Source organism: Parus major, chromosome 9 (genome assembly GCF_001522545.3).
Source record: "Parus major isolate Abel chromosome 9, Parus_major1.1, whole genome shotgun sequence".
Taxonomy (NCBI): domain Eukaryota; kingdom Metazoa; phylum Chordata; class Aves; order Passeriformes; family Paridae; genus Parus; species Parus major.
The window spans coordinates 371534-384586 of record NC_031778.1 but is presented as its reverse complement, the minus strand read 5'-3'; the positions used below and the strand labels follow the sequence as shown (position 1 = coordinate 384586).

At 39.7% G+C, this 13053-nt stretch overlaps 1 protein-coding gene across 4 annotated transcripts in view; it reads right to left on the bottom strand.

Moving 5' to 3' along the window:
- The window catches only part of UGGT1 (UDP-glucose glycoprotein glucosyltransferase 1), a 41431-nt gene that overhangs the window by 7960 nt on the left and 20418 nt on the right, over nucleotides 1–13053 (bottom strand). For 3 of the 4 annotated variants that reach the window (XM_015637907.2, XM_015637909.3, XM_015637908.3), the window contains 13 exons: nucleotides 12156–12179; nucleotides 11522–11616; nucleotides 10706–10912; nucleotides 9964–10095; nucleotides 8887–9017; nucleotides 7478–7573; nucleotides 7040–7142; nucleotides 6521–6600; nucleotides 5874–6063; nucleotides 3940–4098; nucleotides 1912–1997; nucleotides 1494–1578; nucleotides 411–499 (listed from right to left, as the gene is read on the bottom strand). In XM_015637907.2, the coding sequence (XP_015493393.1) occupies nucleotides 411–499; nucleotides 1494–1578; nucleotides 1912–1997; nucleotides 3940–4098; nucleotides 5874–6063; nucleotides 6521–6600; nucleotides 7040–7142; nucleotides 7478–7573; nucleotides 8887–9017; nucleotides 9964–10095; nucleotides 10706–10912; nucleotides 11522–11616; nucleotides 12156–12179 (1477 nt within the window). The remainder of the gene's footprint in view (nucleotides 1–410; nucleotides 500–1493; nucleotides 1579–1911; nucleotides 1998–3939; nucleotides 4099–5873; nucleotides 6064–6520; nucleotides 6601–7039; nucleotides 7143–7477; nucleotides 7574–8886; nucleotides 9018–9963; nucleotides 10096–10705; nucleotides 10913–11521; nucleotides 11617–12155; nucleotides 12180–13053) is intronic. The other variant, XM_015637910.2, reaches the window with a different exon arrangement.

Genomic DNA, 13053 nt, shown 5'->3' with positions numbered 1-13053 from the left:
GGCTGCAAATACACAAAATGGCTACATTTTTGCTTTAATACAGTTGGTCTGTGGGCTTTTGGTGTCATTCCCTGCTGCCCAGGGCATCTTCCCCAAGGCAGAGCACTGTGCACACAGACAGGGAAAGGTCCAGGAGCTCAGAGACATGAACACCTTTGGATTGAGAGCACTGGTTGTGGTGCAGCTCCTGGGAAGGACAATGTTTTCAGGCTTACAAGTGGAGGGGGCCTAAGGGAAGGTAAAAGCAGGTGCAAAGCAGGAGCCCAGATCTCCAGAAACAGAAGTCTAATGAATAGCAGCCTTGAATTTAAGCAGTGTAATAGACAGCTGTGAAAATTCAGACACCATGGTATTGCTAAGTAGTTTTCCAGTTTCAAGAGACTTGCAGGTTATCATTGAGTTAGTTTTACCATTTGAGAGATTCCCAAAATCCAGATTCATTCTCATTGGTGCCATCACTTAGTAGATCTTCATTCATCATATCAAACTTTTTCTGAACCTGTGAAAGCATAACACATCTTTAGTGAGCTGGAGCCACATATTGAGCAAATATTGTCAGGAATGTTATCCTGACACTGGTTCTGTTTTTACCAACTTGAATTGCACCCCATGAGCTCACAGGTAACCTAAGCTGTCTGGGAAAACAGCTCAATAATGAGGTGACTTTTCCCCAACACATTCCAAAGGAGCTTTTAGACACCAAGGGTGTATTAGTCTAGATTGTTAAAATGGTTTTCTAAGAGATGTTTAGTGAACAACCTTGATGATGGAGACTGGCAAAGAAAAACGTTCAAGGAAACCAACCCACCCCTCAAAAACCCCAAAAACTCAACACACCAATTCCACCAGTCCCTAAGTGGTATAACTGGCCAATGAGACTCCAAAGCAGACACACAGACAGTGAATGGGAAGAGCATCCCAAAATTAGTCCAGCACAAGTAAATGCTGTCAGGTGTGAACTCATCAGCTCACACTTAGCAGTTATCTCTTATCAGTTGTTCTCCTTGAACTTCTCAGCTATGGCATTACCTGACAGGCAACTCTAAGGGACAGCAGATTAGTAATTTACCTTTTTTTTTTTTATCTTTTTTTTCAAATTCTCACCTAGCCTGTGTCAGAGTGACAGAAAATGTATTTCCTAATGAATGCAGTTTATCTGTGACAGATAAAATGCTGGCTCAATGGACATACTGAATGTTATTACTAGACATATACAGGACATACAAAACTGCTTTTTCTTGAAGTAATAAGCAGTCAGGAAATTGTATCTCAGGGACATACATAAGGAACAGGACTTAGAGGTCATTCTCTCCTGTATTAAAAACCCAAGTCTCCAGATGATGCTCTCTACTCCTGACACTGTGAGGTGAGCCTTGTGCAGACTGCCTCAAGTGTATGCTTGTTGGAAGAGAGCTTCAGGCCACAATCCAAGTTTCTCCCCCACTGTTGGTCAAACAGACTTCTTTAAGAGCACTTCTGCTTTTTAAACTCACCTTCACTTTAATAATTTTGCTCTTGAAATTATTGAGAACAACAATAACTTCACTAGCTTCAGGTGGAGAGTCTGTACCATCGTGGCTGAAAAGAGAGCAAGATACTTTTATTACAAAGCAGAAATATGTTCTTTATTTCTTCTGTTCATTTTTAGCACTGCAAAACAGGTTTGAGACAAAGAAACAAAGAAATGTGACAAAGAAACAAATACATCTATTTGAACACACTTAATGGGGTTTAAAATTAATTAATTTCACTTTGTATAACTCATGTTCAGTATGAAATGTAATTTGCTGTTTAATTTGCTGTTCAGGTCACTACACTGGCAAGGGAACCACAACATTCACATATTACAATGCCTACCTACTTCAGAAGTTTTACAAGAAAAAGACTGAATTATTTCTTATCCTGACCTACCTGTAGATCCTGTAAATATCTTCAGATCTGCCTTTTCTCAGTCTTAGAGTCCATGCACCAGGATTGGCTTTTAACTGGAAGTAGCCCTGTAAAGTGAAAAGAATATTTGGCAGTTTCCAGAAAATGCAAATGCAGAAAAATTAGGCTTAAAGTTATGTGTTTATATAAATTATATGTTTATCTAAAACTCACTGTTTTATATCTAAAATGTTATTTGCAAGACCATTGATTAACATAACCTTATGGCTTTAAACCTAGAGAACAGGAGAAAAGCCACAGAAATTATCCCATTCAAAATTGTTGGGTGTTCCCAAAGAGACAGAAGCTTGAAAAAGTCTGGCATTATTTGTTAGATCAATGTCTTCATTGTCCTGGTGGGAAAACCCAAAGTCTTTTCCTACAAAAGGTTGCCTTCATTAAGGAGTGAGGGAATTTCATTAATTTGTAAGTATAAAACAAAATCTGAAGGAATTCTGAAGCTCCACAGAGTGGTAATTCATGTGCAGCAGAAGCAGTAACATAATTTACATATTACAAGGCATCTCTTCTACAGAACTTAAAAAATTACAATGTGAAATTCAAATATTGTGTTCAAGTCTTTTTAAGCTTCAGATTCCAGATCTGAATATTTTCCTCTGTGATTTAGATTACACCTATAGAAGATACAACTGTAGAGATGCTTTTAGTGTCCCATTCAGTTTCATACTCTGGCTTCAAATGCTTGCAGCTCCTATGTGAGCCAGGCTGCTTTAAAAAGAAAATTTTTAAATATTTTTAAAAATTTTGGTATAGCTAATTAGAAAAAGGACACTTCTGAGTTTTACTGCCCAACATAAACACACCATGTGATGGCAAATAAAATAAGGGACATCTTTCTTTCTACAGTAAGAGATACTGCATTATTCTGGGATATACTCTGGCTAAGAAAAAGCACAAATTGAAAATGAGTAAGAGTTCTAAAATAAATATTTAGCACCAGTGAATATTTTTCCTTGTTTTTAATTAATTTAAGTAAATATAATACCTTTACAAAATTTAAAGATTTAAAAAAAAAAAAAGAAACTACAAAAAAAAACAACACAAGAGGCTATTATTTCAGTTTTTTCACTAACACTACATATCAAGAAAACATTCCAGTAGCTAACTTCCTCTGCCATCATTTCAGTCCATTGCCTTTCTCCTGGCCCAGTGTGGACACTGAGGACAGACACATCCCTTGTGCAGTGACATTACAAAAGCAGCTGCAGGGAGCAATCATACACTTGGATTTCCAGCACCTTTCCTCAACTGAAATAAGCAAATGCCATTCTTTCACACTTCCTTTTCTACAATGTCAACTATTCTTGCTGACTCTCTCCATTTATGCCATAGATCTCCTGAAGAAATGGGTCCCAAAAGCGAGACTCACAGCACCAGAGTGGATGGCCTAAGGAGGACCCTGTCTCAGGAAAACAACTGTCTGAGTTTCCCTGGAAAAAGGCTGCTGAAGAATATTGGCAGCATTTAAAGACATTCCAGAATATCTCAGTCAGCTGAAGGGAAAGGAGAGCATCTTCAAAGAGGTGAGAGAGAGTGCAAGCATCAGACATCAGTGTGAGGAATGACGAGGCTCTGATGCAAGTATCAGAGTGCCAGTTCCACCACAAAGCCACAGCCCCACGCTGGAGAACGCTGTGTGCCTGATGGCACAGCTGTGCTGACTGCATGGACTGCAGCTGGCTGATGGCACAGCTGTGCTGACTGCATGAACAGCAGCTGTCTGTTGGCACAGCTGTGCTGACTGCATGAACAGCAGCTGCCTGTTGGCACAGCTGTGCTGACTGCATGAACAGCAGCTGGCTGATGGCACAGCTGTGCTGACTGCATGGACAGCAGCTGCCTGATGGCACAGCTGTGCTGACTGCATGAACAGCAGCTGCCTGATGGCACAGCTGTGCTGACTGCATGGACAGCAGCTGCCTGTTGGCACAGCTGTGCTGACTGCATGGACAGCAGCTGGCTGTTGGCAGCTTGCAGCAGGACACTTACCAGGTTGGCCATAACGATGGTATCGACGATGACAGGGCTGGCTGAAGTGCCCAGTGTGAACTGGAGACCCCGAGGGGGCTGCCCAGTTGTAATGTCATAGCAGTGTCCCTCCAGCAGCAGGTACTCCAGTTCATACTCTGCAGCTACAACACTGTCCACCTGAAAGGAGCACATACTGCTGACTGCAGCTCTAAAGTGCCAGCTTCTAGTCATTCAGTTACTCTCTAGAATAGCCAAAGTAATTAAAAAACTATTTTACCAGAGTAATTTTATTGTTAGGCAAATACCTAGAAAAACCTCAAAGAGCTCAGCTCCTTCAAGTGACAAACTTCACACAAATATTGTTAAGAGCAGCCTGGACCAAAAGAATTTGAATCTCAACATGTGCTAGGATAAGAAAAGGGGAGGATTGTTGCTCTATTCCACAATTTATTTTTTTTTTAATATTTATTGGAGAATGGAGTTGGTATCTCATAAAAAGTATATGATGGAATCCAGAATTTTGACTGTAAATCTGTTTAAAGCTGGTCTCACCTAGTATTAGCCATCTGAAATAAATGTTTTGTTTTGCTCTGTGTTACTCTTACAGTGTGCTAGGGTACTGGCAGGAAACAGCCATTCCTTTTTTCCTACACTGAACAAAGGTCCCAAGGAAAGGGAAGAGAAAAAAAAAACCAAAAAAAAAAAAAAAAAAAAAACAAAAAAAACCAACCAAACAAAAAAAAACCAAACCAAAACAAAAAACCCCGCACAACCCCAAAAGACTTGGGTCCCTACCAGGCCAAATTCAGATGTAGCCTGAGGACAGTACATAAGCAGAATCTTAGTCTAATCCCACAAAGCATCTCCTCTCATTGCACATCCAAAATGACAGTTTAATTGCTACAGCACCAACCGACTGCACATTGGGGACTGGAAATGGTGCACCTGCAAAAGTAAAGCTGCTGTTTATTTGGAAGCTCAGGAATGCACTTTGAATGCCTGAAGCATTTAATCCCCCTCTCTCTCAGGTTTTCAGTTAATCTAAGAGGCAGGCATGGAAATCGGAGGTTGACTCAAGATACTACTTGAAATGTAATATCAATGCCTCATTTATGGCTTTACAGTTAGGGTAAGAGATGAAAAGCAAGAAACTCCTAAACCAAAGCCATAAAACACAGACCAAATTTGCTAGATTTCTGAACAACTAGTACAGGATTAGCAATACCAGATATACCACAAGACCATATCATATTCCCAAACAATATCAGAGAGATGCAGAAGGGCTAATAATAGAGTGATCAGTGAGAAGGGGACCCACATTTGTGATGTCCACAAGGCTGTAAAGACTCACTTTTCCAGAGATCTGTTTGTGCAGGCTCTGACAGTCTCCTTACACACACACACACGTGTAATACCTCTCCAATAAGGTAAATAAAAAAGGGTTTTTCCCTGTTTCTCCCTCTGTATGGGGGGCAGCACTGCCCAGATCCACAGTCCAACAGTCTGGCTCAAGGTCTGCTCAAGCAGCAGCAAGCTCCTGAACCTACAGCAGCTGGGTGGATTTCTGCTGCATGGTTTTACTGCTGCATTGAGACTGCATGTCCTTCTGTGGACACAGGAGTGTCTGCCAGTTAACAAGAATTGTGAAAATAAACAAGTAGCTAAAAACAGCTTGGTGGCTCCTAGGAGCAAGGGAAAGGACCTGCTTCAAGCCTATGGTAGCCTGAACATCTGGGTCAGGCATCCATGAGTAACTGAGAATAGCAGTGTTCCTGTCAGAGAGCTTATGCTTCCCCTCCTAGAAAACATTCAGAGGTCTGCAAATGCAGTTATATCCACAGCTCTATGTTTATTGGCATTTTAAAATTCTGGATTTCTTTCCCATAAAAAATAACAAGCCCTGGAAAAACACCACCATTTAAATGCAGCAGGAAGATGATGATTTCTCTTACCTCCTCTAAGAAGATATTGTCAAGGTCATACGGGGTTCTGACAGACTCCACCATCCAACTCTCAGGAGTATTTAAATTTAGAGTGAACAGTGGAGACTGGGGCATATCTAAAAACTTGGCAATTGGTCCTGGAGCAAAGTTATTCTCTGCTGTAAAAGAAATCTCTGGCTCCAAAACATAGCGGTAAAAGCTGAAATTTCAGAAAGAAAATGTTAGAACAAATCTTTTTTATCTGCCAAAATTTGCTAATATTTCACTCTTGTTGAATTTGCAGGTGGAGTCAGCTTTCCCTGAACTCTAATGTCTCCAAGACTTTGTCCAAAGCAACACAGGTTGTGTTAACCTTAGGACAGGTCAGAATTTCTATCTTGAAGGACCAAAACAGACTGTCCAATACTCAAGCATTAAGACCAAGAGGTTATTTAATTTTATATAAATACAAAAAAAAAAAAAATAATTAAAAGCACCCAACTTGTAAAACAGAATTACTTCATGCCATCCACAAATTCCCAGATTCTCTGTGGAAAATGATGCTATTATACAAATGAGTCTCAGTTATTGAGACTTCCTGTGGGACAGCTGGCCATGCTCTGTGCTAGCACAGTCCAACTCTCTCTCTGCCCACCCTGTGCCATGGAACTGCTTACCTTTTCAGTGGCATGTCAGAAAGCTTAGACTGGCAGTTCATAAACACTCTCAGGTTCATGTTTATCAACTGGTTCAAAACCTAAAGTAATGAGAAAGAGACATTCCTTAGAATGCTAATGAGGAGAGCTGACGCTGTTTTGTGGACAGGACCTCGGGGTGGATGTTACCTGCCCATTCTCAATCCTCCCTCTTTGCCATTGGCTTTACCATCCCCCCATTTTTAACTGGTGGTTTTAAGCACAGTTACCTGCTCCTCATATTTCAGGCATTCTTTTTGGCACGCTGAGACTTTCAAGAACAGAGTCACTGCAAACTAAGCTGTCAGAACAGTCCAGCTAAAAGCTCTCTGAGCATGATCTCGGTAGTGTGTAGTGCAGCCTAATCAGCATTTCCACTGACAAATGCATTGTGAAACTCAGACACACTATTAGAAAGCCACTGGTCACCACACAGTCCAAGAGGAAGCCAACATTCCAAAATGATGGAATTTGAAGTTGCTCACAACCCTGCCTACGTACCAAAAGTAACGGAGCGAGTCTTTGAGCATCTCTCGTCACAGGATCAACAATAGCCACAACATCAAAATATGTCTCCCCCTCTTTTGGTCTCAGTTTAACTGCACTAAACAGAAGAAAAACATTTTTAAAGTATCAAACATGTGGATAAACACTTGAAACATATTACAACCCACTGTTATCCATCTCATTCTGAACTGAAATTACTCCCTAAATGCTGTGCACCTTCAGAATCTAAACAGAGAAAAAAACAGGCACACACATGTATGTTTATACAAACAGGTAGGGAGATACAATTAATTTCTGGGATCTCCTGAAAACTGTTGGGGACTTTCCTACTGCTGCTTAGATGATTTATTTTTTTTTAATTTTAATTAAATGCAACATAGAGCAATAGGAAAGTTAAAGGACACAGAAAAGAATTGTTCACCAGTTCTATACCTGTATCGTTCTTCAAAAAAATGATACTCAATCCTTGCCTCCCCTTTTGGCTGAGCAGAAAGAAGAGCATCCACTTTCATTACCAAGTCACTTGCCCTGAAAAGAGGGGTAAAAAAAAAAGGCTTGCAGATATCCACAAAATGCCTGTACTGATCACATTTCTGCCAGGCAGCAGCAATGTGAGAAGGCAAACATAATCCAGATACCCAAACACTTCTACTACCTCTCTACACAGGCTCTGAAGAAATAAACATATTTAAGGGGTTATCCACCAGTAATTTAAACTGGTTGCTGCCTTATTGCTGAGTGTACCAAAGGATTTAACTCCAACAAATACAGAACAGCTGCACTGTAGGGGGTCAGCCATGTTACAGTCACTGCATTCCTGATCTTCACCAGACCTGAAAGCCGTTCAGATCAAGCCCTTTTTTCAGTTTCTTCCCATTTTACACTGCAACTCCGAGCACTAGGAAGCAATCCTGTAAGTGGATAAACTTTTGAGAGGGGTCCTATCATAAAAGATAATTACTTTTGACTACTTCTTCCTTTTTAGTATTGCCACAAGTTTTCAGTCTAGTATTTTAAGAATATATTTATTCAATCTTTCTTAAAGGTGTAAAATCTCTTGAAAGTTCAATGAAAATTGATTTGTACATCACACCTTTTCCAAGAAGCCAAACTGTAACCAGGTGTGTCAGCTTTTCCTGAATTAACTCTATCAGAGATTTACAGTGACAGCTGTTTAAATTGTTCCTACCAAACTCAAAAGTCTGGTAAACTCCACTAAGCTCTACAGAATTTTCCAATGCAGCAGATAATTTCAAAAGTTTTTCACAAAAAGCTTGGCATCATTCAAATAAAAAGAAACCCCAAACCCATTGCTCTGTCCAGAAGTAGCCTACTTTCAAAGTATGCCCTCTTCCACCACCCAATGGATGCAGAAGTGCCTGGGACACAGTTAAAACCTGTTCTGATGGGATTAGAATCACACATTTCTGCAGAGCAGACCTCATGTTTAACTTGACCAGCCCTTAGCAGTCAAGCAGCATCACAGAAAAATGTGATGGAAAGTATGGTAGCAATTATTTCCACAGCTCCATGCTCCAACACAAACACACACCTATGGGGGATTCCTGTTCTCCTGAGCTTCAACATTACTTTCTTTTGAGTAGTTCACCTCTGCTTTGTGCAGTAACTGTTTAGAAATATGAATTCCTTTCGTTATTTCTGTCTCTTTTCCTAGGGTTTCTCTTAGAAGTTAAAAGCAGTTTACAGGATTCCAGTACTACTGACAGGGAAATGTATTCATATAAAATAATTTTTATGTTGATAGGCCAAGCAGCACATAAATGAATTGCAAATCAGATTCAGAAAGTCACATTACCAGGAGGCTCCTTATGTTTACTTACAGATCTTCTTCAAATCCCAGCTGCTGAATCTGAGATTTGATTTTCTGTCCTGATGTTTTTAGTATGATGTTTTCAAGGAGATGGAAATCATCCTGATTGAACATCTCTCCATCCTCTAATGGGCCAATAATCTACAAAAATAAAAATAAAAAATTTACATTATTAGGTAAAGGCTACACTGAAACAAAATTCAGAGCTATTAAATAAATACTGCAGCCCAGTCTCAGTGGAAGCCAAGTGTTTAGGCTTGCATTAATGTCAGTGGCAGCAGAGTTTAACATGTAAATCCAGCTAAAACCAAGAGTCCCATACCAAGGCATAAAATACACACTTAAAACTTTCACTGGGTCAGGCACATGAAATTATACATGAAATACTACATCTGGAAGGGGCAGCAAAATACCAGTCTAATTCTAATAGTCAGGCAAGACTCCAGCAAATCTCCCTCCTGTAGCCTCCAGAAGCCTAGAAGCTACCTACACAAGTCATGCTATTTTGCAAATGAGAAAAATAGGATACAACAACTTATCACCTGAGATTTTTAACCTATTCAAATATCCAGCAACCACTGGGACCTGCAGGGCTTTTTTTCCTGACTAAAAGCAGATGACAAAAGAAAACCCAATACTGTACAAAGCTGGGTTTCACAATTTGCAGTGAAATACCATTGTAACATCATTTACCTCATTTCAGATAAACTGTAATAAAAACAGATGGTAGAAGAGACCAAGGCACCTTGGTCAGGGCAAAATACAGCAGCATTTTGCTCATTAAACTGAAGTAGTATAATCTTGCAAATTTATCATCCCCTTCTCATCACCCCTGGACTCAACTCACTGGCAGCATGAAAACAACTTTGTTATTGAGGGACCTGTTTGTACCAAATGCCAACTAAGTGCACACAGTAAAAAGAAAAGGTCACACAGGTGTGAATAAATCAGACTGGAAACAGTGCTAAAGATTGCTGAAACCTAAAAAAGGCTGCCACTCCTGTGTCTGATCCCCAGACTCTGCTGCTCAAACCTGCTTCCTTCTCATATGTGGAGTGTCTCTCTCACTGTCTGTTGATCATCTCACCCGTCCATTGCTGATCACAGCCCTCTGCCCCTTCTTCAGCTTTAGAACATCTCTGCAATAAACAGCATGGGACAGAACAAAATCCACCTTGGGAGATTCAAAGGCTTCTTTGAAAATATTGGTATCCATGCCCTAAAAGAAAAGAATACTTGACATTGAAATAGGAAGAAAACTAGACATCTACACACTTTTAAAAAGACACCTTTTTGTTTCCATTCAAAAACAGCTTCATACCTTGCTAAAACTGTTCTCTGGCCCCCTTTTCTTTGTGGTCATAAACCTAGTTCTTGTTTGTCACCTTCAAATAATATAAAATATAAATACTATCCTAACTTCTGCTCTTATGGGCCACAGCTACTTAGACCAGTTCCAGTCTTCCTGCCTAACTTTTTAAAATCCAGTTTGAGAAATACCCTTGTATATTATTCCCAGCTTTTAAAAAAATATTATTCTCTTAACCACCCAAGAAACAGCTGACTCACTTAAGTAGATCCCTGCACCCATGTTCCTGTTGCCTTTTCCAAGTTACATAGCTTTGATGTGTATGAGGACTTACTTGATGTTTAGATGGATTGTTATATTTGTTATATCCCTTCAAAGATTAAAAAAACCCCAAAAACTGGCAAATCCAACAGTGTTACTTGTCTCTGTTCCTTCTCCATGTGAAGATACTACACAAAAAAATTAATTTGAGGAACAAGCAAAGCACCCTCCCCATGAAAATGCCAACAGACATGCCTACCCCAACAGCAAACTCCAAGATGTCAGCTCCTGCCTCCAGTGCCTTCACAGTTTCTTCTTTTGCCATCTTGGTGATGAAGTTCTTGGCATTATTTGAGGTTTGTGTCTGCAAAGCTGCCCATATGGCTTTAGCTACAACGGTGTTCTGGCTGTTGGGTTCTTCACTAGGATTATTGATCATGCTAATTCGAACATTATTGCTGGATTTCTGTGTTTAACAGAACATGTCATGGGAAAGTTTTAAATTTCAGATAGAATAAATATATAATAAACACTACAGCAAAAGCTTTGCATTTTTTAACCAGAATACCAGGTTCCAAATTGGGTAAATAACAGCACATGGTTAAAATGATAATTGAACTAATTGAACATCACACATTTAGCTAACATATAGGCACCACTGTGACAGTAATATTCCAGATAACCCTGTACTACCCAAGAAATCCAGGACCATGCCCACCACTCAGTCTGGCAAACCAGTGATTTAGCTGTGAACTGTGCATTTTTATGTTTCAGTTTTCCTCCCAGAACCAATGGGACAGAGCAGAGAGCAATGCTTATGTTTATCTCCAAACAAAAACACAGATATTTCAGTTTAACACCACAGGTTTAAAGAACATGCATTGTACTCTGTTCTAGCTTAAGATCAGCGATGTTCAAGTCCCTACAAAAAAGATGAGGCTGGAAATTGGAGACCCTGCAGGGAGAACCAGTCTCTCCAGGTCATACAGAGGAAGATGCAAAACTTCTGTTTAAGAAACCTTTACCAAGTGCTTTGTTAGCACTGCTAACCCATTCCAATGAAAACATTACCTACCTGATGTTTAATGGCATCATACAACAATTGCCTCCCTGAAGGTTTATCAAAATCACCAACAATCCAAAAAGTAACTGGTCTGACAAAGGAATCATCTGCAATTATTACAAAAAGAAAGAAGAAAAAAAAAAAGGGTGAAAGGAAGGAAAGCTTCATTCTTTCCTCATTTGGAGGTAAACTATGAAACACATGCAAAGATTTCAAAAAAAGGTAAAATTCCATAGAACAGCAATGGATGAACCTAAGCTATGAAGCCTGGCAAGACAAAATCAATAGCATTGGTGTATTAGTCTTTATTAGGTCTTTCAGAAAATCCATGTGGGACAGCATGCATGGCTCTTTCTAAGCTGGATTCTTTTAGTATTTTTGTTTGTTTGCTACCTTTACAATTACAAATTATAAAGAAACATATAAATAACTTGCAGATTTCACCTGGGGTTGGAATCCAGCAGACATATCATTTCTTTGTATTGAAGCTCTTAGTTTACAAAATCAGTTTTGTATAAAGACAAAAGTGCTGGAGCATACATGCATTTCAACAGCTTCCTTCACTGCCTGCTGGTTCTAAAGCCAGTGTTATAAAGGAACCAGAAAATTCCAAGAACAATATAAGAAATGCCAAAGCATGAGTTACCATATATCTCCTTGGAAGACATTCCTGGTCAAAAGAGCAGAAAGGAAAGGAGAAAAGGAGAGACACATTAATAACTTGATGTAATCCCAAAGTGTATCAAGAAGCTGCAGCACAACCGAGTCACTACATTCAGATCCAACAGCAACAAGTTTGTGCTAATTTTATTACAATAAGCTTTGACTTTTTCTTCCCCTCAAACAGATGGATGCTTGATTTTCATGCTACAGCATTAGTTAGACTACATTTTACCAGTTTCACACTGTAGGGTGAAGACATCATTCTGAAGACTGTTTACAAACACTGCCATGCCATTGTGCTGTTATCCTCCCTCCTTAAAAACCAGCATGGCAATACTGTACCAGTGCTGGTGCTGAGCCAGCAACACGTGTAACTTCTCTATTTCTTTAGAAAATAAATGTGGTACAGTATTACTGTAATCAGATAGCAGTTATTAAACATCTGAAGTGGCAGAAGAGGCAGTAACTATGTCAAGCCATGGAATTGCAAATTAATGCACTTTCCAACAAGCATGTCGAGGTGTGGATTTAATTAATGCTCTACACAATAAACTTGTTCAAAGCCAAGTGACTAAACATGAATAAAGAGCAGGCATGAGACAGGAAGAGCAACAGGAACATTTCAGGTAGTGCACATGGATGGCAGTGACTGGAGACAGGACCATGGAAACTTGGGACAGTCTAGTAAAGGCAGGAGACAGGAACAGGAGGATTTGGGTCAAATGACAGCAGCTTATTTCTGAAATATAATCAAAATGGATAAAGGAAACACCTGATGATGTCTGGTTAGACCCAATTAGAATCTGTGTTACATCTGTGCATGCATTTCCTACACTTGAGAGGTACAGCCAAGTTTCAGCACTTGTATGTGCAACTGTGAC